Consider the following 22,552-nt stretch of genomic DNA (forward strand, 5'->3'; position numbering starts at 1 on the left):
TGGCAATCCCAGGTGACATGGGCAGTTTTTGGGACGAGATGAGATCATAGTCAGGAAAACAATTCATTCTCTGAGAATGCTCTGAGAGGCTTTTGTGGTGCAGTGGTGGTGTCCCCACCTCTGGTCTAGAAGATCTGCTTTCATGTCCTATCTCTGGAGTAGGTGGGACAGGTCAGAATATCCCAGCCAGTTTGGTCTTTAAAGGGAGATCACACTAACATGTAGGTGACAACAGTGCTGCCCCCCCCCACAGTGAGATCAAGAGCTGGACTGTAGCAGCTTCGCCCCGACTCCTGCTCAGGCTTCCTGCATTTGATAGTAGTGTCTACACTGTCAGCAATTCGAGCTGTCTCCCCAGCCAGAGTCTCAACTGGGCACACTCCCCCTAGTCACTCTATTGTAGCCACAGCTGGAGCCTCAGCAGTGATGAAACGAATGAAAACTCGCAGCGTTTTATTGGATAAGGTATTGAGCCTGAACCATTACATGTGATTTCATTGCACAACAAATACAGATACTGAACAAGTTTAACATTTGACAGAACCAACACAGAGGAACGTTACAGCACATTCCACCTCACTTACATTTTTGGTTTTACTGAGCTCTCCAGCCCAGCGATAGGAGAAATTCTGCTCATTTTGGTCTTGCACTGACAAACCCACTCCCACCTTATCCTGAACCAAATCTCCAACAACCCTCTGCCCCACAATCCAGCCCCCAGGCTTCAGTCATACCTGGTGTGTAGTAATCCACTGGAGTTGATGTGTGTTTGTACGGAGTCTTTATCCTTCCCCCACATAGATACTTCTCCTAAACATTGCTGCCCGCGCCTCCCCACCTCCCCCCACCCCATCCCCGGCTATGACTGGTGCTTCAAAGTTGTCAGCAGGTGGAAAGGCTTTTGCTACAGTCAGTTCTGTACTTAAAGGCTTGGTACCCAATCCATACAAACTGTCCCGTCACAGGAGATATTGTACTCCTAGACTCTGTGTGAATTGTACAGTCACGTTCTACCCAGGAGCTTCTCTGTTGGTTATGTCTGGTGAGCCACTCTGGTCACGCGTGTAATATGAAGTCAGGCTGTCCCAGTGAAGCTGCTGTGCGTATTGATGCCTGTTTGACAGGAGGGATTTCCTAGAGCAGGTCCTGAATGGCTCAGGTCCCACGGTAAGGCTCCAACAACAAGCAGCACCCACAAAGGAGTATCTGCTACATCAGGGCCCTCCATAATGAGACTGATTTTGATCCAGTTTAAGGTTTGCCTGTGCTGTGGGTTGAACCTAACTCTCACAAAAAAAACCCTTGTCCTTCATCCCTTCAGTCAGGGTTGGACTGAAAGCCAGGGCTCAGGAGGGAAGAAAGGACAAGGCTGAGTGCAGACCATAACAATTACCATATTGTACAAAATGACAGCAAGAGGTCAATCCATTATATACAGGAACAAAATCAAAAGCTACATACACACACAGACTGGGCCACTGTCAGTTCCCTTCCTTCAGGAAGAAGTGCATCTTCTCATTAATCATCTTCCGCTCAGGATTGAGTTTTTTCAGGATCTGTGCCAGGACATTGACTGTCTGCTCACTGCTGAGCCCTGTCTTCTTGGTTTGAAACTTCTTCAGCAGGTCCTTGGTGGTCATGGGTTTTCGGGTGAGATACCGTCGAACTGCATCCTCTGTTAACTGGATATCACTGCGGGGTGGGGGTGGGGAGCAGGGAGAATGGCCAGGGGGTTAATCATGGGCATCTCACTCAGTGACAACTGTGCAGCAACCCCCTCCTCCCCCGAGCCCACAAGCAACCCGCCCCTTACTCAATACCCCATCCCCCAGCATCTCGTTCAACCCCATTCACTCATGTCTCACTATCACTTATCCCCAACTCCAGCCTGCCCCCATACTGACCCTCTCCTCCCCTCCCCCCAACCAGCACTCACCCCCACCACCTCCATTTCCCCATCCTATCCCACACACCACCCACTCCCCGTCCCACTATCCCATTCCGCCTTGTCCTGCTATCCCATTCCACACCATTCTGATCCCATTCACCGATCCCACTCCACACCATTCTGCCCTGTCCTGCTATCTCATTCCACACCATTCTGCCCCATTCTGCAATCCCAGTCACCACCATTCTGCCCCATCCCACTATCCTGCTCCCCACCCTTCTACCCTATCCTGCTATCCCACTCCCCACCATTCTGCCCCGTCCTGCTATCCACTCTCCCACCATTCTGCCCCGTCCTGCTACCCCACTCCACCATTCTGCCCCATCCCTCTATCCCACTCCCCACCATTCTGCACCGTCCCACTATCCCACTCCCCACCATTCTGCACCGTCCCACTATCGCATTCCCCACCATTCTGCCCTGTCCTGCCAGCCCATTCCACACCATTCTGCCCCACCCTGCTATCGCACTCCCCACCCATTCAGCCCCTCCCTGCTATCCCACTCTCCACCATTCTGCCCCGTCCCATAATCCCATTCCCCACCATTCTGCTATCCCACTCCCCACCATTCTGCCCCATCCTGCTATCCCACTCCCCACCATTCTGCCCCAACCTGCTATCCCACTCTCCACCATTGTGCCCCACCCTGCTATCCCACTTTCCAGCATTCTGCCCCATTCTGCTATCCCACTACCCACTATTCTACCCCATCACATTATCCCACTCCCCTCCATTCTGCCATGTCCTGTTATCCCACTCCCCATCATTCTGCCCCATCCTGCTATCCCACCCCCCATCATTCTGCCCCATCCTGCTATCCCACCCCCCATCATTCTGCCCCATCCTGCTATCCTACTCCCCATCATTCTGCCCCATCCTGCTATCCCACTCCCCATCATTCTGCCCCATCCTGCTATCCTACTCCCCACCATTCTGCCATGTCCTGTTATCCCACTCCCCACCATTCTGCCCCATCCTGCTATCCTACTCCCCATCATTCTGCCCCATCCTGCTATCCCACTCCCCATCATTCTGCCCCATCCTGCTATCCTACTCCCCACCATTCTGCCATGTCCTGTTATCCCACTCCCCACCATTCTGCCCCGTCCTGCTATCTCACTCCCCACCATTCTGCCCCAACCTGTTATCCCACTCCCCACCATTCTGCCCCATCCTGCTCTCCCACTCCCCACCATTCTGCCCCGTCCCACTATAGCACTCTCCACCATTCTGCCCCATCCTACTATCCCACTCCCCACCATTCTGCCCATCCTACTATCCCACTCCCCACCGTTGTGTCCTGTCCCGCTATCCCACTCACCCGCTGCTTGGGGTGGATTTGCCGGATTGGGGTTGTGGGGTGGATTTGCCAGAGGCAGACTGGGGCCCCGTATCCATCTTCAGCCGCTTGGCCACCGGAGTTTCTGCAGAGTTACCCTGCCGCTTCCCTGTGAACAGGAGACACCGGAATATTAAACATTCCCCGATTCGGAGCCAACAGTCTGGGTCCGGAACAGTTATGTTGTTGTGCCACCCCATCATGTCCCGTGGGCACTCAGACCGTACCCCTATCCCCACACCCTCTGTTTCACTGGGAATTGAGCACAGCCCCTTCCCTGAGGTAGGGGTCAGGCTGAGCAGAGTGTGGGGGGGGATCTCACCTTGCTCCAGTTTGTTGGCAGCTGCCTTGAGTGTGGACGAGGTGCTGATCTGTGGGGTGGGTGTTCCCGGGCGACTGTTCCCACAGGAACTGGTATTTGATCCTCTCCAATCTTTCTTTGGGGGCGTTTTCTTCTTCTTTCAACACAAGAGAAAAAGAAAGGTTCAGAGATGGCAGGGCGCCCTCGGGGAGTGTGGACCCGGAGGGTGAACGTCAGAAACTTACCGACATGAAAAGCGCTGAGGCTGCTTCAGACTCGATGTCACTTTCATCCGAGGATTCCGATTCCTCGCTGCTGTCTGTGGAAACACAATCACACCTCAGCTCTCACAGATTCCAGCCCCGTTCCCCAGGAAACAATCCACAGCTACACCCAGCAGCTCCAGCACTGTAACTGAGTGTGGCCCAGGGACTGATGGAGGAGCCTGGGGATTAATGAGGCAAGCTTCCACCACCGCCTCCCCCCCTCCCCCCCTCCCCCCCACCTCATCATTGCTGAGACAGCAACACTGGCCAGGGTCTGACAGACATGACCACAATGAGATTACCCAGTTACTGACACTGGCCAGGGTCTGACAGACATGACCACAATGAGAACATGTTGCCTCACATCTGCAAGCAAAAGGGACAGTCAGTTCTGACTCCACTGGGTTCCATCCTACAGCAGTTTTAAGCACAGGGCCCTCAACAGACAGTGGACCAGGGGAATGGAAAGTTACTGACTGCACTTTCAACTGTTTTGGTACAAACTGCGTGAATACTGGCCAGTTCACCAAGTCCTGGATCACAGCTTGGGTAATCGCAGTTCATTAGCTACAAGATCAGAATCTTCCAGGGGAACAGATGGTGCTGCAGGTAATATTGTGGGCAATGGTTCCTCTAGTTCTGGCCTCGAGCTCTCTGGACATCGGTTACAGGTCCTGATGTCAGCTGGGAGAAACATGAAAGGCTCCCCACAATGAGAGAAAATTCCATCAGAACGAGGAACAGCTCGAATGTTAGAGGGGGCAATTTAATCTCTAGATAAGGGACAGTATCATTGCACAGGAAAAGCATTCACAGACGTGCAGAGACCAGAACAGGAGAGACAGATGCACCATCTCCCCTTTCATACACAGGTCTGAAACAGCAGCTGGAGAACAGATTCCAAACCTTTGTTTTTCTTTTCTCTCTTTTCAGGGGCTGCAGATTTCTTGTCGTCATCTTCCTCATCTTTCTCTTCATTTTGTTTTTCCTCTTCACTCTCCTCACTGCTCTCAGATCCAACAGTCTCATCAACGCCTGAGAAACACCATGCCAGGAGAATTCAGAAACCAGACCGGGATGACACAGAAACTGATCATGACAGTGATAACAGATTAACAACAGAACCTACAGAGGAACAGGTCAGGAAAGCTGCCAAACATATCGATGAAGGAAAAGTAGAGCACAGAGAAATGTGGGGCCATTGCTGGAGAACTGGCAATTGCAAATCGAGGAATGACAGAAAAGGTTTTTAAAAAAAAAATTGTCTGTCTTCTCAGGTACAGGAAACCTCCCAGAAATAACAAATCCAAGAGACGAACACAAATGAGAAACTGAAAACATTATGTCTAAGTAACTGGACTGTCAGTAACATCATTCTCACCTGCTCACCCACTCTCTCCCCCTACATTGGTCTCTCTCATTTCCCCCTCACTCTCTCCTTGTGCTGTTCTGTCTCATTCCCCGCTCACTCTCTCCCCTTACATTGTTCTCTCTCGTTCCCCCCTCACTCTCTCCCCTTACACTGTTCTCTCTCATTCCCCCCCTCACTCTTTCCCCTTACACTGTTCTCTCTAATTCCCCCCTCACTCACTCTGCTTACACTGTTCTCTCATTACCCCCCTCACTCATTCTCCTTACACTGTTCTCTCTAATTCCCCCCTCACTCTCTCCCCTTACACTGTTCTCTCTCATTCCCCCCTCACTCTCTCCCCTTACTGTTCTCTCTCGTTCCCCCCTCACCCTCTCCCCTTACACTGTTCGCTCATTCCCCCCTCACTCTCTCCCCTTACACTGGTCTCTCTCATTCCCCCCTCACTCACTCTCCCCTTACACTGTTCTCTCTCATTCCCCCCTCACACTGTTCTCTCTCATTCCCCCCCTCACTCTCTCCTTACACTGTTCTCTCTCATTACCCCCTCACTCTCTCATTCCCCCCCTCACTCTCTCCTTACACTGTTCTCTCTCGTTCCCCTTCACTCCCTCCCCTTACACTGTTCTCTCTCGTTCCCCCCTCACTCTTTCCCCTTACACTGTTCTCTCTCGTTCCCCCCTCACTCTTTCCCCTTACACTGTTCTCTCTCGTTCCCCCCTCACTCTTTCCCCTTACACTGTTCTCTCTCGTTCCCCCCTCACTCTTTCCCCTTACACTGTTCTCTCTCATTCCCCCCTCACTCTCTCTCCTTGAACTGTTCTCTCTCGTTCCCCCCTCACTCTCTCGCCTTGAACTGTTCTCTCTCATTCCCCCTCACTCTCTCTCTTTGCACTGTTCTCTCTCGTTCCCCTTCACTCTCTCCCCTTACACTGTTCTCTCTCTCATTTCCCCCTCACTCCCTCCCCTTACACTGTTCTCTCTCGTTCCCCTTCACTCCCTCCCCATACACTGTTTTCTCTCGTTCCTCCCTCACTCTCTCCCCTTACACTGTTCTCTCTCGTTCCCCCCTCACTCTTTCCCCTTACACTGTTCTCTCTCGGTCCCCCCTCACTCTCTCCCCTTACACTTTTCTCTCTCATTCCCCCCTCACTCTCTCCCCTTACACTGTTCTCTCTCATTCCCCCCCTCACTCTCTCCCCTTGTGCTGTTCTTTCGCGTCCCTCCCTCCCCATGCTATTCTTGCTGGTCCCTTTAATCATTTTGTGATTTTTTAGGAATTTGATCGCAAAGTGAATCAAAGGCGATATAGAAGATCAACCAATTCTAGTGTCTGAATTCACACCCTTTACCTACAGATGGTTCATTTCTTTGTGCCTATTTTCTCAAACCCATCACATCTTGAACAGCTCTGTCAGTGTATGACTGAGTGTACTTGGAAGAAGTGGATGCTGTTTCATTCTGGTTTCTTACTGTAATTATACTTTAGCTGTTAACTGTTTTAGCCACTTGTTTAAAGAATAAGTCTTACTTATAATAAAGGAATTATTTTTCAGTTGTTCCAAGTCATTTGGTTGATCGCTCTTCTCCAAAGAGACTATTGTCGGGATTGTACTGACATTTTACATTTTCAGTGCAGCTCATGGGCTGGTCTGCCCCCTGCTCATCAGGATGCAGAGGATAGTGACTAATGCAGTGACATTGACCGAGAGCTGTGTAGAGACTGCAAAGATCAGAATCCCAGCTGCAGCTTCTCACAATCTCAATGTCTGGGATGAAGGACTGGGTGTAATACTTACAACTTTGCAGATGACAAATTAGATGTGAACATTATTCTGTACTGGGCAGTTACTAGGCTCCAGTCAGAACTTAAGAACATACAAACTCATTGTATGCTGTAATCCAACAGGGAGGCTTTATTCCGAAGCTCTGTACTCTGTAAGGACTCGAAACAAGTCTGAACAAGCCTGACTGCTGATTCAGAGGACTCACCTCTTAAAGCGACACTGTTCCTAACATAACATCCCACAACTACAACATCGAACCAATGAGAGCTACCAGGTGGATAGAAAGAGGCTTCAAGGAGACTTGGACAAATCGAGGGAACGGGCAAGTGTGTACAGATGGAATGGAATGTGGATCAGTATGAGGCCATTCACTGGGGTCACTGGAACACAGGTGATCTTTGAAATAGTTGTTACTGATGTCAGACTGGACCCGAGTGCCCTTGTTTACAACTTACTAAAATCTCACATGCCAGTACAACAGGTACGGGCAAGATAAATGCTATGCTTGCCACCCCTGCAAGGGGATCCAAGTCCCGGAGTCAGTCAGTCTTGGGTGCAGTTGTAAACTGGTGAGACCCTACCTGGAGTATTATGTGCAGCTTTGATCTTATTTAAGAAGGGATATACTGTCAGAGACAGAGTGCAACTCTAGAATGACCCTTTGGTTGGCAGGATTGCCTGATAGAGTCATATAGCACAGAAACAAACCCTTTGGTGCAATCAGTCCATGCTGACCATAACCCCAACTAAACAAGTCCCACCTCTCTGCTCCTGGCCCACATCCCTCCAAACTTTTCCTATTCATGTACATAACTAAATATCTTTTAAACATTGTAACTGTCCCCACCTGCACCATTTCCTCAGGGGAAAGTGAGATTAAAGATCAACAGTTCTCTCATCGTTTGAAAAAAAATGAGTGACTTCATTGAAATTTGCGAAATTCTTATTGAGAGTGACGAGGGATATGGAGAGGTTGTTTTCCCTGGCTGACGTTCCAGAACCAGGGAATTTACCTGATAAAGGGCAGACCATGTATGACTGAGATGAGGAGCAATTCCTTGCTCAGGATACAGTGAGCCTTTAGAATTTGTCACTCCCGAGGGCTGTAATTATTGAGAAGAAATCGGTAGATGTCTGGACACTCATAACATCAAATGAGATCATCCAAGAAATGAGCAGTGAGAGGGCAAGTGTGAGGGAGAGGGAAGAATGGGAGGAGAGAGGGCAGAGAACGGACAGGATGATGCGCTGTCTAGTCCCGATGGGGGTCAGTTTTTAAAGCTGTCAGGTCACAGAGAAAATGTTTCTCCAGAGACAGGTCTCCACTGTGAAAGCTGCCCTCAATCTGATCCCTCCACACTAACTCAGGGAAAGGCTGCAGTTTATCAGCATTCAACAGCAATGATAAAGAAACACCAACCCACTCACCTTAGAGCTATGGATGAGACCTTTCTCAGCAAAACATAAGCTTTAGTTACAAAATACAAGTTAACCACCAAGGAACGTATTGCAGGCTGTTGGCAGGTTTAACAGGATGACTGCGGACATATTCAGAGGAACCTCGATTATCCGAAAGACATTGGTGGGGACTATTTTGTCAGATATTTGAAAGTTTGGATAACCAAATGCCAGATAACACAGTTTAGCCAGGCATCAGGACCTCACAATCTTGCTGAATAATCTGAAATTCAGATAATCGAATGCCAAATAAACAAGGCTCCCCTGTAGACAGAAAGAGCCTTCTTACCTTCGGTCACGGGGAACCATAATTACAACCGATCCTGCAGAAACCGGACACCAGCATGACACCACAATCTCAGAGTCAATCACCGCACAAACATCCCCCTCACAACCAGCACCAGGGACAACCACTACATACCTTTCGGTACATCCTCCCCTTTATCGGCTTTCCCTTTATCCAGCTCGTCATCATTATTGTCACTGAAAATCAAACACAACACTTTCAGTAAAATACTTGACAGGTTTACCTCCCCCTCTCCCCGTGACCCCACCCCTGACCCCAGCAAACAGCCAGACCCCTCTCCCCGTGACCCCACCCCTGACCCCCAACCCCAGCAAACAGCTGGGCCCCTCTCCCCATGAGACACTGCAATGGGCAGCCAAGAAGCTCCCCCACCCCTGCAGTGTCCCCCCGCTCTCTCTCCCCCCCCACCCTGATGCAGTGTCCCCCCGCTCTCTCTCTCCCCCCCCACCCCCACCCTGATGCAGTGTCCCCCCGCTCTCTCTCTCCCCCCCCACCCCCACCCTGATGCAGTGTCCCCCCGCTCTGTCTCGCCCCCCCCCCCCCCACCACCCCGGTGCAGTGTGCCCCTGCTCTCTCTCCCCCCCCCCCCCCCCCCCCAACCCCCACCCCATGCAGTGTCCCAGCAGGCTCAATGGAAAAGCTGTAACCCCCGGGGTGGAATCCTCACACCGATGATCGCAAGTAAAAAAGATTAAATACCTCGATTCATCATCCGAGATATAATCCACTTCCTGCCCTTCGAAATCTCCATCATCACTATCCTCCACAGCCTCATCGTCAGAACCCTTCCTCTTCTTCCTCTTGGCTCCAGCTGGCCCTTTCTTTGGGGCTTTGGGGTCTTTCTTGGTGTCTCCTGGAGAAGGCAACAGAAGGGCCACGTTAAACACGGAATCCATGGCGACAGGAATTGGCCGTTTCCTCATCACCCCCCTGGGCCTCGCAAACCTTTACTGGCCTGAGCTTTCAATAAATTCCTCTCCTGTTCCCTGGGGAAGGGAATTCCACAGGTTAACAACCCGGAGACAGAGATACTAAATGCTTTCATCTCCATTTTAAAGGGAGGCCTCTTCCTCGCTGCCCCGAATTTTAGTCAACCCTACAACAGGGAGCACCCTCTGGGTATCCACCCTCCGCAATGACACCCTCCGAGGGAGCCAGTGGCCCAGGGCCCACACTGTCAGACACTCGCTGAGGGAGCCAGTGGTTCAGAACCCACACTGTTAGACTCTCTCTGAGGGAGCCAGTGATCCAGAACCCACACTGTCAGACACTCGCTGAGGGAGCCAGTGATCCAGAACCCACACTGTCAGACTCTCTGTGAGGGAGCCAGAGGCCCAGGGCCCACACTGTCAGACTCTCGCTGAGGGAGCCAGAGGCCCAGGGCCCACACTGTCAGACTCTCGCTGAGGGAGCCAGTGGCCCAGAATCTCTGCCTCAGTGTAAGAGGTGTTCTGGGGAGACTGGGAATGTGACATTATCTACATCAGCACAGACTGGGCAGTGGGAGGGAGGAGGAGAAATGGGAAAGTGTCTTTAAACCAGACCATTAGGGTTAATTGTGAAAGTTAATTGGAAATGACAATGAGCAATCGAAGTAAAGTGAGAAACGTATGTGAAAAACAGGCTGAATGTATGAACAGGGTGATTTGACAGCGGGCGGGAGGGGGAGCAACCTGACCTCGGGTATGGGAGGGAACTATCCCCTTGTGCAGTTTATGTTGGGCCACCTGATATTGCTTACCATCTAGTTGCAAGAACTGGAAAAGTGCTGCAGTTGGAATGAAATGGGGATTCAGCCTGTAACGTTACATTCAGAATCGTATTAATAACAGGGACCATGCTCCACTCATCGGAATTTATCCCAACAGGCTGGGGTTCCCGAGAGCGGTGCTGTGCAATCGGAGACCGTCTCAAATGCCTCTGTCACTGAAGTCCCCGATGGATCGCAGGCAGTGAGAGATTCACTGGTTTTATCTCAGTTGATTAACCTAATTATATTACGTTATAAAGTAACTGTGGTATTAGCTAACAATGATTAATTCATGTACGTATAAATACTTTAACCCAATAAATGAGCTACACATTGAAGTGCATGTATCAGACCATAAACAGGGAGGTACTTTCAGCTGAACAACACACAGGACGAGGTGAACCGTGTCACTTACTGTCCTCATCACTGTCCTCCTCATTCTCCTCAGAGCTCACTTCCAGGTCATCTTCCAGGTCGTGGATGCGGAGGTCATTGCCTTTTCGCTTCCTTTCTTTCCCTTTCTTTCCCTTCTCTTCCTCCTCCTCTCCATCATCCCGGTCCTGATCCTTTAACCTTTTCTGCAGCATGATACTGAAATGGTTCACCACCTTGTTGCGCCTGGCCATTAACCATCGTTCCAAGGTGATCGGGCGGTAGGGGACAAAAACAGAAATAACCCCAAAACAATGTCAAACTCAGCGTAACAAACGGCAATAACCGAGCACCCTCAACATCAGCAGGAAGATGGTGCAGTGACTCTGAGGAACAGACAGATAATGCCCCCTACAATGAAAGACAGACAATAATGACCGACTGAGGTGCCTTCTCGGTGAGAGAGGGGCCCAGTACTGTTCAGAGTCCACTCGCAGCAAACCCAGTGTTTGAACATAGTGCCCTGGCAGCGTGAGGATAACCAGCAGCAGCCCCTCCAGCCGAGAGAGGGTGAGGGACAGGGAAGCTCAATCACAATTCCCTTAAACAGCCCAAAACCCTGAGGTATCGATAGAAAAAGATTTGATTTGGACTTCCAAGATCAACAAAGTCTGACTGCGAGAAGTCAATATTAACGTTAGCCTTACACCAACCATATGGAATGTCTTGTGGTGAGACTGAGAGAGAACTGAATAAAATTACAAACATAATTCACATCTTATTTTTATTCCTCTGATAACACTTGCAACACTAAAACACGTGCAGCAGTGAGGAAACTATCAGGAGTTAGTCAATACGCTGGGAATATAATAAGGATGATGTGGAAAAATGGAAGACATGGAATATTTTTTGGATTGAAACGTTACCATGCTGCTCCCTACTCCCAACCAAACAATAAGGTTAGTCTAGTGTCTGACCAACCAGTGCTGTGATGTTATTACACACCTCTGGAGCAGTTGGCTCTGGGATCCAGGCTTCCCAGTCCAGGGGCATGGACAGTACCTCAGCAACCCCCACCTCCATGATGACAATTTAATGTGACTTCAGGGAAAAGGCAAGCAAAGCTTTCAAGGTGATAAAGGTTCAGAGCCCTTCGTTATTCCTGCCCAGTTAAAGGGGCCTACATGTTCATGGCTGCCTGGTAACCCTTTTGGACATAACTTTCTGTTTTACACACCTAAATAATTAGTAAGGAAGACACCCCAGAGGTTGCAAGTGTTTCTCCTGAAATTCTTTCTTAATAGAAGTTCCCAGATCCCCAATAATAAGCAGTGTTCCTGGCTAGCCTTTTAAAATCTGAAAGCTGAAATGTGATCACTTCCCAAAGCCTCAGATTCAGGTCAACTGTAATCAGGATGAGGTTCTTCCATCGGTGTCCAGCTCTCAGTAACGTGATGCTCTCGAAAGGGAAGCCAGTGTTTTGGCTTCTCTCCCATTCTTAGGCCCCTAGCCCAGGAACGTGCTGGTCCTCTTCCCTTTAAACCAGCCTGGCTGTAGGGACCGCTCTCTTCTCATGCGCTGTCAATGGGTCTACATTTGGGATTAAGGGGATATACTTCTATTTTGAGATTTGACAGTGTTTGTACTCGTTTAATGAATACGTTTTGCTCACTGTAAACTGATTTTTTGAATTAATTAAAAAAATCTCTGGTGAAAGTCTCTTATGTTCTCACTTTTAAACATAAAGGTAAAGTCAGGACAGTCCCAGAGGATCTCACGGGCTGTTCTCTCATTACAGAGATAGAGAGAGACGACTGGTGCTGGTTTAACCTGAGACACAGGCGAGGGGAGAGATCTTCATGGTAATGTGACCAGTGGAGTGCCACAAGGATCGGTGCTGGGCCCTCTACTTTTTGTCATTTACATAAATGGTTTGGATGCGAGCATAAGAGGTACAGTTAGTAAGTTTGCAGATGACACCAAAATTGGAGGTGTAGTGGACAGCGAAGAGGGTTACCTCAGATTACAACAGGATCTGGACCAGATGGGCCAATGGGCTCAAAAGTGGCAGATGGAGTTTAATTCAGATAAATGTGAGGTGCTGCCATTTTGGGAAATCAAATCTAAGCAGGACTTATACACTTAATGGTAAGGTCCTAGAGAGTGTTGCTGAACAAAGAGACCTTGGAGTGCAGGTTCATAGCTTCTTGAAAGTGGAGTCGCAGGTAGATAGGATAGTGAAGAAGGTGTTTGGTATGCTTTCCTTTATTGGTCAGAGTATTGAGTACAGGAGTTGGGAGGTCATGTTGCGGCTGTACAGGACATTGGTTAGGCCACTGTTGGAATATTGTGTGCAATTCTGGTCTCCTTCCTATCGGAAAAACGTTGTGGAACTTGAAAGGGTTCAGAAAAGATTTACAAGGATGTTGCCAGGGTTGGAGGATTTGAGCTACAGGGAGAGGCTGAACAGGCTGGGGCTGTTTTCCCTGGAGCATCGGAGGCTGAGGGGTGACCTTATAGAGGTTTACAAAATTATGAGGGGCATAGAAAGGATAAATAGACAAAGTCTTTTCCCTGGGGTGGGGGAGTCCAGAACTAGAGGGCATAGGTTTAGGGTGAGAGGGGAAAGATATAAAAGAGACCTAAGGGACAACTTTTTCACACAGACGGTGGTATGTGTATGAAATGAGCTGCCAGAGGATGTGGTGGAGGCTGGTACAATTGCAACATTTAAGAGGCACTTGGATGGGTATATGAACAGGGTTTGGTGGGATATGGGCCGGGTGCTGGCAGGTGGGACTAAATTGGGTTGGGATATCTGGTCGGCATGGACGGGTTGGACTGAAGGGTCTGATTCTATGCTGTACATCTCTGTGACTGTATGACTCTATGACCTCAGCCAAGCAATTGGCTACTTTGGTGATTAGAACATAGAGCATTCCAGCGCAGTACAGGCCACTCGGCCCTCGATGTTGTGCCGACCTGTGGAACCAATCTGAAACCCATCTATCCGACACTATTCCATTACCATCCATATGCTTATCCACTGACCATTTAAGTGCCTTTAAAGTTGGCAAGTCTACTACCATTGCAGGCAGTGCATTCTACACCCCTACTACTCTGAGTAAAGAACCTACCTCCGACATCTGTCCTATATCTATCACCCCTCAATTAAAGCTATGTCCCCTTGTGCTGGCCATCACCATCCAAGGAAAAAGGCTCTCACTGTCCACCCGATCTAACCCTCTGATCATCTTCTACATCTCTATTAAGTTACCTCTTAACCTTCTTCTCTCTAACAAAAACAGTGTCAAGTCCCTCAGCCTTTCCTCAATAGACCTTCCCTCCAGACCAGGCAACATCCCAGTAAATCTCCTCTGCACCCTTTCCAATGCTTCCACATCTACAATTCTATCACGTGGTGACCAGAACTGGATACAATACTCAAAGTGCGGTTACCCCAGAGTTTTGTAGAGCTGCAAGATGACCTCATGGCTCTGAAAATCAATCCCTCTACCAATAAAAGCTACCACAGTACACCTTCTTAATAACCCCATCACCCTCAGGGATCTATGTACATCAACACCGAGATCTCTCTGCTCATCTACAATACCAAGAGTCTTACCATTAGCCCAGCACTCTGCATTCCTGTTACTCCTTCCAAAGTGACTCACCTCACACTTTTCTGCGTTAAACTCCATTTGGCACTCAGCCCAGCTCTGTAGCTTATCTATGTCCCTCTGTAACCTGCAACATCCTTCCACACTGTCCACCATTCCTACGCCTTTAGTGTCATGCACAAATTTACTAACCCATCCTTCTCTGCCCTCATACACATCATTTATAAAAATGACAAGTGGCCCCAAATCAGATCCTTGCGGGCACACCACTAGTAACTGAATATTAGGATGAACATTTCCCTTCTTGTCTTGTCTCAAATGGCCAATCACTCTCAATCCCATGCCTATGTATTGTCTGCAATAGCCTACCGTGGGGAACCTGATCAAACACTTTACTGAAGTCCATATACACCACATCAACTGCTTTACCCTCATCCACCTGTTTGGTCACCATCTCAAAGAACTCAATAAGGTTTGTGAAGCACGACCTACCCTTCACAAAACTGTGCTGACTATCCCTAATCAAATTATTCCTTTCTAGATGATTATATCCTCTCTCTTTTACCCACAACCGAAGTAAGGCTCACTGGTCTACAATTCCCAGGGCTGTCTCTACTCCCTTCTTGAACAAGGGAACAACATTTCCTATCCTCCAAGTTTCTGGTACTGTCCCTGTAGACAATGATGACATAAAGATCAAAGCCATAGGCTCTGCAATCGCTTCCCTGGCTTCCCAGAGAATCCAATGTCACAAAGTTAGTCCCATTTTTTTCCTAAAAGCTGTTCCTTGGCTCAAGGAGACTCTGTCCTTGATTTTATTTCAGAGGGGTAATAACGCAGGCCGGGCTCTGATCAGTCTGATTTGGTCCAGAGATGAAAAGGGTTTGACAGGCCTTTTGTTTATATGTAAACAGATGGGACTTCAGGCCAAAGTGGTCATGTTTTAGCAGTGACCGGTATAATGAAAGGGGAGTGGTCAGCTCTCTAGTTGAACAGTTTAGTTCAGTCTTGAACTGGTGAGGATTTCAACAGTGAACTGTGTGGAAACTCTCCCTCTCTTTCTGCCCTTCACCTTCAGCCAGTAAGCATGTGTTCCATTGATACTGGCTTTTAAAGGGAGTTTGCTTCATGGGACTGCTGTGTATATTCGGCACCCCATGCTTAAGTCTAGTTTGGATAGACTGAGTTCTGTTAGGGTTCTTTATTCTGTTCTTTGTGTTTCATTGTGTAATTCTGTGAATAAATTTTTGTCTGTTTTAAAATGTAGTAGTCAACCCAGCTAACTTACTCTGGGTAATCTTCACTGTACACTTACTGAAACAAATTGCAAAGGTCCTCAAACTATAGCGTTTCCAGTCAATATTTGGAAAGTTAAAGTCCCCTATAACAACTACCTTGTTACTTTCACTCCTGTCCAGAATCATCTTTACAATGCTTTCCTCTACATCTCTGGAACTTTTCAGAGGCCTATAGAAAACTCCCAACAGGATGACCTCTCCTTTTCTGTTTCTAACCTCAGCAGACAAGTCCTGATCAAACATCCTTACAGTCACCCTAATACTGTCCTTGACCAACAAGGCCACAGCTCCCCCTCTTTTACCACCTTCTCTGTTCTTACTGAAACATCTAAACTCTGGAACCTGCAACAACCATTCCTGTTCCTGCTCTATCCATGTCTCCGAAATGGTCACAACATTGAAGTCCCAGGTACCAGCCCATGCTGCAAGTTCACCCAGCTCATTCCGGCTGCTCCTGGTGTTGAAGGAGACCCACTTCAAACCACCTTCCTACCTGCCAGTACACTCCTGCCACCTTGAAATCTAATTCATGACCTCACTACTCTCAACCTCCTGTACACTGAAGCTACAATTCAGGCTCCCACCCCCTGGTGAACTAGTATAAATCCTCCCACAGAGCATTAGCAAAGCCCCCCCCCAGGACACTGGCACTCTCTGGTTCACATATAGACCATCAGACTGAATCAATTCATTTATACAAACACAGCTCGCCTGGTGGTGAGGTGGGGCTCCATTATCAGCACATTCCTCTGTCTCCAGCTGTAACATCTACAAGGGTAAGTAGATGATGTGCATCAATATCTGATGCTCCTTATAGTACCAGGGGAAAGTGCTGGGAACAAACTGACCTGAGAGAGATAGCTCAGACAAGAGGCCAGTGATGTAATCCATTACAGCATTACATAAGAACATTACAGCACAGGAACAGGCCCTTCGGCCCTCCAAGCTGGTGCTGATCCTTATCCTTTATCTAAACCTGTCGTCTATTTTCTAAGGATCTAAGGATCTGAATCCCTTTTACTCCCTGCCCATTCATGATTAGATTAGATTCCCTACAGTGCGGAAACAGGCCCTTCGGCCCAACCAGTCCACACCAACCCTCTGAAGAGCAACCCAGACCCATTTCCCACTGACTACTGCACCTAACACTATGGGCTATTTAGCATGGCCAGTTCACCTGACCCGCACATCTTTGGACTGTGGGAGGAAACCGGAGCACCCGGATGGAAACCCACACAGACATGGGGAGAATGTGCAAACTCCACACAGACAGTCGCCCGAGGCTGGAATCGAACCTGGGACCCTCATGCTGTGAGGCAGTTGTGCTAACCACTGAGCCACCATGCCGCCCATGTATCTGTTTACATACATCTTAAATGATGCTATCATTCCCGCCTCTACCACCTCTGCTGGCAGCGTGCTCCAGGCTCCCACCACTTCCTGAGTAAGAACTTTCCACGCATATCGCCCTAAACTTTTCCCCTCTTGCTCTGAACTCCTGAGCCCTAGTAATTTAGTTCCACACTCTGGGAAAAAGCTTCTTGCTATCCACCCTGTCTATACCTGTCATCATTTTGTCTAAATCAATCAGGTTTCCACACCCCCCCCCAACCACCACCCCACCACCACCCTGAACCTTTGTCTTTCTAATGAAAATAATCCTAATCTACTCAACCTCTCTTCATAGAGAGTGCCCTCCATACCAGGCAACATCCTGGTAAACATCCTCAGCACTCTCTCCAAAGCATCCACATCCTTTTGGTAATGTGGCGACCAGAACTGTACGCAGTATTCTAAATGTGGCCAAACCAAAGTCCTGTCCACCTGTAACATGACCTGCCAAAAAAGGCACAGATTTAAACTTCGAGGTAACCAACATTAGGAGCTTTACCTTCCCCACTCCTCCTCGGCTTCCTCTGCTGTCAGAGTCTTGTGTTTCGCGACAGGGATAAAGTTGTACCAGGCATTAACAGGGAAGGCTTCAAACGCTCCATCAGGACACTGTGTGAAGATGTAGTAGGAAGCATTTTCAGTGACCCCACCTTTCCTCTGACCTTTGAACCTTAACAAAGGAAAAAGAGATGAGGAATTCACACAGAGGGTTGTCCCCATTGCTGCCCAGTAATGAAGCAATTCCCTTTCCTTACTTCCGACCCGCTTTCCCATTCACTCTCAGCAGCCAGGGCTGGTCCTCGGGTTTAAACTCGCGTGTAACAATTCCAAACTTCTTCTTTCTTGACTCCTCACGGAGCTTTTTGCCAAACTCACTGCCTGCACCGAACATCGGCTGTTCCTCCTCCTGGTAAATCTTCTTGTTACTCAGGTCACGCTCCATTTTAGCCTGAGAGGAAACGGAGAGTCGTGTAATGTTTGTGACGAACCCTGACAGTCATCAGTATCAATGTATCCTGTGCAGGCCCCTCTCCCTGCACCTCGCTCACAGATTACTGGAGCCCTCTCGTATAAAGTTATATAATCTAGGAGACCCTGATAGCAAGCATGGATTCCCTCTCACCCACCCATCATTTACTCAATGTGAATAACACAAAAGCTTTTAGACAGAGATACCCTGAAAAGGATGAAGTTGAACGGTGCAGTACCACTAAACCTGCTGGAATAGTGAACATTTCCAAGCACCCCTTGCCCTGTGGCATCCCCCACCCCTTCTGAGGCCTCTACCACCTGCAGAGTTATACCTGAGTCCATGTCGAGAAATCTATCTTATCAGCAGCATTGAAGGCCATGATGTTGTGTTTCTTGGTGTTGTTCCTGCAAAGGGAATGGGGTCAATTCAATAAGAGATCAGGTCCTGATGCTCACCCTCAAAAATCCCCTCAGCCCATCACCCCCTCAGCCCTCACCACATCACAGAAGTTCTGAGAAAGAGTCACTTTAGACAAAGCTATGGAGTGAAGTCAATGGGGGCCCTCAAAATGTTTACGTTTTCTCTCTCCACAGATGCTGCCAGACCTGCTGACTTTCTCCAACTTTTGATTATTATTGCAGATCTCCAACACCCAAGTGCTTAGCTTCTGTTTTCATTAGAAAATAACCCACCCTGATTTGGGAAGAGCTCATACATTTCCCTGTGAATGATTAACGGGTTGTTCCCGTGTCCTGGCCCAGCTGCTAGTTACTGCTAATTCAGACATGAATGATCCGAGAATCTCTTACTTGGGGACACGGACTGTGTATTCCGTCACTGCCTGGCTGCTCGAACCCTGTCAAAGAAAAACAACCATGTGATCATCAGTGACCTCCGCCAAGCAGTAACTGTAATAATAATCCCCTACCTGCCACACCATAGTAACTGGCCTGTGCTTCGGAACTCAGCACAAGAATGAGCCAGAGGTGAACCTTCCCTCCACCATAAGATCAGAGTTAGGATGATTGCTCATGCACAACGCTCAGCACCATCTGGGAGTCCTCAGATACTGAGGCAGTCTGTCTTGCCCAGATGGTGTCTAACTGCTTTTGGTAAGTAACAGGAAAACTAACTTTTGGATACCACTGTGCCGTAGAGAACAAGCTAGTTTTCCAAGATCAAAGACAAACCGTGAATCGTGTGGCATATAGTCATTAGTTACACAAGGGCATGTAACCTTTAAGATATTTGATAACATTTGAGTTATCGGGAAAGGCTGAAAAAAACTGGGCGGTTTTCCCTGGAGCCTCAGAGGCCAAGGGGTGACCTTATAGAGGCTTATAAAATCATGAGGGGCATGGATAAGGTAAATAGACAAGATCTTTTCCCTAGGGTAGGGGAGTCCAAAACCAGAGGGTATAGGTTTAAGGTGAGAGGAGAAAGATTTAAAAGGGACAAGAGGGGCAACTTTTTCATGTAGAGGGTGGTGTGTGTATGAAATAGGCTGGCAGAGGATGTGGTGGAGGCTGGTACAATTACAGCATTTAAAAGGCATCTGGATGGGTAAATGAATAGGAAGGGTTTGGAGGGATAGGGACCAAATGGTGGCAAATGGGACTAGATTAATCTAGGATATCGCAAGATTGAGTTTCTGTGCTGTACATCTTTGTGACTCTGTTAGTGAAACATCTCTCTCACACTCTCTCACACACATACACACACAAAATCCGCAAACATCAAAACAACTCTGAGAAAGTCATCTCACACCCTTGAACTTTGGACTCCTGATTTACTAAATGTTACGTTTTGTTCATGTTTCCCACCCACAATATCTCTGCAGAGCGCTCGGTTTTGCCTATCCTACTTGTGAATAAATACACGTACATGTTTGCACTTAAAAAGGCAATATAATTGGTCAAACCTATCAATATGAGAGTTGATTTTATCTGACAGAATGGTCACAGTCAGACCTTAATCATCGTTGAGAATCCATTGGTCACATTTCACACTTGTGACAATTTGTGGAGTATTGGGGCTTGATTCGAGGTGCACAGCTGTCCCCAGGGTCATGGGACTGCCCAACAGCAGCAAGTCCTGACCAACATCCAGGCTTGAGAAATGGCAGAAAGTATTTGTGTTACATAGAGGCAGGCAATGGCCATCTCCAACAAGACTAAATCTAGCTATCTCCCATTGACATTCAATAGTGTTACCATCACGGAATCCATCACTGTCAACATGCTGGGGGTCACTATTAACAAGAAACTCAACATCAATGGACTTGCAACATCAATACCACAGCTTCTAGGCAAGTCATAGGCTCGGATCATGTCATCCCTAAAGCCTGTCCATTGCCTACGGGCCACAAGTCAGGCGTGTGACAGTATATTCTCCACTTGGCCAGATCAGCTCTAACAAATAGATCAAAACCATCCAAAACAAAGCAGCCCACTTAAACTGGCATTCACTCCATCCACCACAGTAAGGCTGTGGATGCAATTTACAAGATACACTGCAGTAACACACCAATTACCTTCAGATAGCATCTTCCAAACTCACAATCGCTATAACTTAGAAGGACAAGGGCAGCAGGGAGATGGGAAAACCACTGCTTGCAAGTTCTGAACCATCTCACCTTGGGGTAGTATCTCAGTTCCCTCACTGTTGCTGGGGAAGAATCCTGGAAAGCCCTCCCTGAAAGCACTGTGGGTAATGCCTACAGTCCATACATTATTGTCATTCTCCCAGCAGCTCACAACCACCGCTCGGGGGGGGGCAGGTCAGGGGGGCAATAAACACTGGGCTTGTCAGCAATGTCCACACCCTACTAAACAAACTGCCACAAGGTTTGATCCAGTCGCCTTCCCTCGATCCCACACTCACAATATTTATTATTTAGCAGCACACAGACGGGCCGGTGCAGGGGACAGGCCGCACAGACGGACCGGTGCAGGGGACAGGCCGCACAGACGGACCGGTGCAGGGGACAGGCCGCACAGACGGACCGGTGCAGGGGACAGGCCGCACAGACGGACCGGTGCAGGGGACAGGCTGCACAGACGGACCGGTGCAGGGGACAGGCTGCACAGAAAACATTGCTGTCAGGGCAAGAGAACCAACTGACTGGGTGTCCTGATCTTACTATCTTGCTAATACAATAGGCTATATTTAACCCTTAGTAAGGGGGATCCGTGTTCCCTTTGTGAATGATAGAATGGCTAAGTGTTTACTTTGTTCACAGCTCAAAAAAGATGCACATGATTTTGATCTTAAAAACTTAAGTCTTGTAACTGCTACAAAAACTAAACCCTGTGGTGAATGCAGCATCAGGGCTGAGACACATTTAATGAGGTTAACAGGATTCAGAAATCCTAGCTACCTGATGAAGGAGCAGCGCTCCGAAAGCTAGTACTTCCAAATAAACCTGTTGGGCTATAACCTGGTGTTACGTGATTTTTAACTTTGCCCACCCCAGTCCAACACTGGTACCTTCACATCAGAGAAACACTTGGATTAAGGGGCTCAGAAAATCCAGTGTTATCCCAGTCGAAGGGAATTTCAATATACATCTCACACTTGAACAATGGTAAGTCTGGATTTACGCGTTTTCTTCCTGTACATCTGTCAATGCACATTTATCACAATACCCTCTGTCTATACACGAGCTCGGGCTAGACTTCTCAGAAATTAGAACTGTTGCTGAAAGTTCGAAAAATGAGGGAATTGAGTGAATGCAGAGACACTTTAGAAATTGGGATTAACTTCCTTAAGGCAAGAGAAAATTGAGTAGAGAATGAATAGAAGAGTTCAAACTGCTGATAGTTTTGATGAGAAGCGAATAGCGGTTCTTCTTCTGACTGACAAAGCCACTTCGTACAAAATCTTTCCAGAATTCAACAGCAGCCAATTCTTTTCAAACTTTCTAAAGCCTCTCAGGCCAACCCATCTCCAGTAACAGTCCAACTTACCAAATTGGCCATAATTGCAAGTTTATGGTGAGAGCTTCAACTTCCGAATGGGCCTTGTTTAGAAGCTGTAATACGAGTAAATAAAGGTAAATTCTCAAAGCTGTGAAGGTGGAAGAAAAGGAGGAGGAGGATGTCAGACAGGGTATTGTGGATGACGGCTGGGGGGGGGATTGGTAGGGAGCTGACTGAGGAGTGGATGGGGGGTGTGATTGGAGGAGGAACTGGGGTGCATTGGGGGAGGTGATTTGGGGATGGATGGGGTGAAAGTGACTGGGGGTAAATGGGGGGGGGGGGGAAGGTGAGTGAAGGATGGATGGGGTGAAAGTGACTGGGGGTAAATGGGGGGGGGGGGAAGGTGAGTGAAGGATGGATGGGGGAAGGTGATGGGGAAGGTGATGGGGGG

At 48.4% G+C, this 22,552-nt stretch overlaps 1 protein-coding gene across 3 annotated transcripts in view; it reads right to left on the reverse strand.

Moving 5' to 3' along the window:
- The window catches only part of gtf2f1 (general transcription factor IIF, polypeptide 1), a 32,907-nt gene that overhangs the window by 10,142 nt on the left and 213 nt on the right, over nucleotides 1–22,552 (reverse strand). For 2 of the 3 annotated variants that reach the window (XM_060855236.1, XM_060855235.1), the window contains exons 2-14: nucleotides 22,150–22,214; nucleotides 18,991–19,037; nucleotides 18,513–18,585; nucleotides 17,964–18,157; nucleotides 17,708–17,878; nucleotides 10,942–11,144; nucleotides 9,476–9,629; nucleotides 8,891–8,952; nucleotides 4,762–4,890; nucleotides 3,835–3,908; nucleotides 3,611–3,746; nucleotides 3,271–3,397; nucleotides 439–1,692 (exon numbers count right to left, since the gene is read on the reverse strand). In XM_060855236.1, the coding sequence (XP_060711219.1) occupies nucleotides 1,482–1,692; nucleotides 3,271–3,397; nucleotides 3,611–3,746; nucleotides 3,835–3,908; nucleotides 4,762–4,890; nucleotides 8,891–8,952; nucleotides 9,476–9,629; nucleotides 10,942–11,144; nucleotides 17,708–17,878; nucleotides 17,964–18,157; nucleotides 18,513–18,585; nucleotides 18,991–19,037; nucleotides 22,150–22,161 (1,593 nt within the window). In that variant the 5' untranslated portion in view covers nucleotides 22,162–22,214 and the 3' untranslated portion in view covers nucleotides 439–1,481. Of the gene's footprint in view, nucleotides 1–438; nucleotides 1,693–3,270; nucleotides 3,398–3,610; nucleotides 3,747–3,834; nucleotides 3,909–4,761; nucleotides 4,891–8,890; nucleotides 8,953–9,475; nucleotides 9,630–10,941; nucleotides 11,145–17,707; nucleotides 17,879–17,963; nucleotides 18,158–18,512; nucleotides 18,586–18,990; nucleotides 19,038–22,149; nucleotides 22,215–22,552 lie in introns of those variants that run through there. The other variant, XM_060855237.1, reaches the window with a different exon arrangement.

Source organism: Hemiscyllium ocellatum, chromosome 45 (genome assembly GCF_020745735.1).
Source record: "Hemiscyllium ocellatum isolate sHemOce1 chromosome 45, sHemOce1.pat.X.cur, whole genome shotgun sequence".
NCBI classification, from domain to species: Eukaryota; Metazoa; Chordata; class Chondrichthyes; order Orectolobiformes; family Hemiscylliidae; genus Hemiscyllium; species Hemiscyllium ocellatum.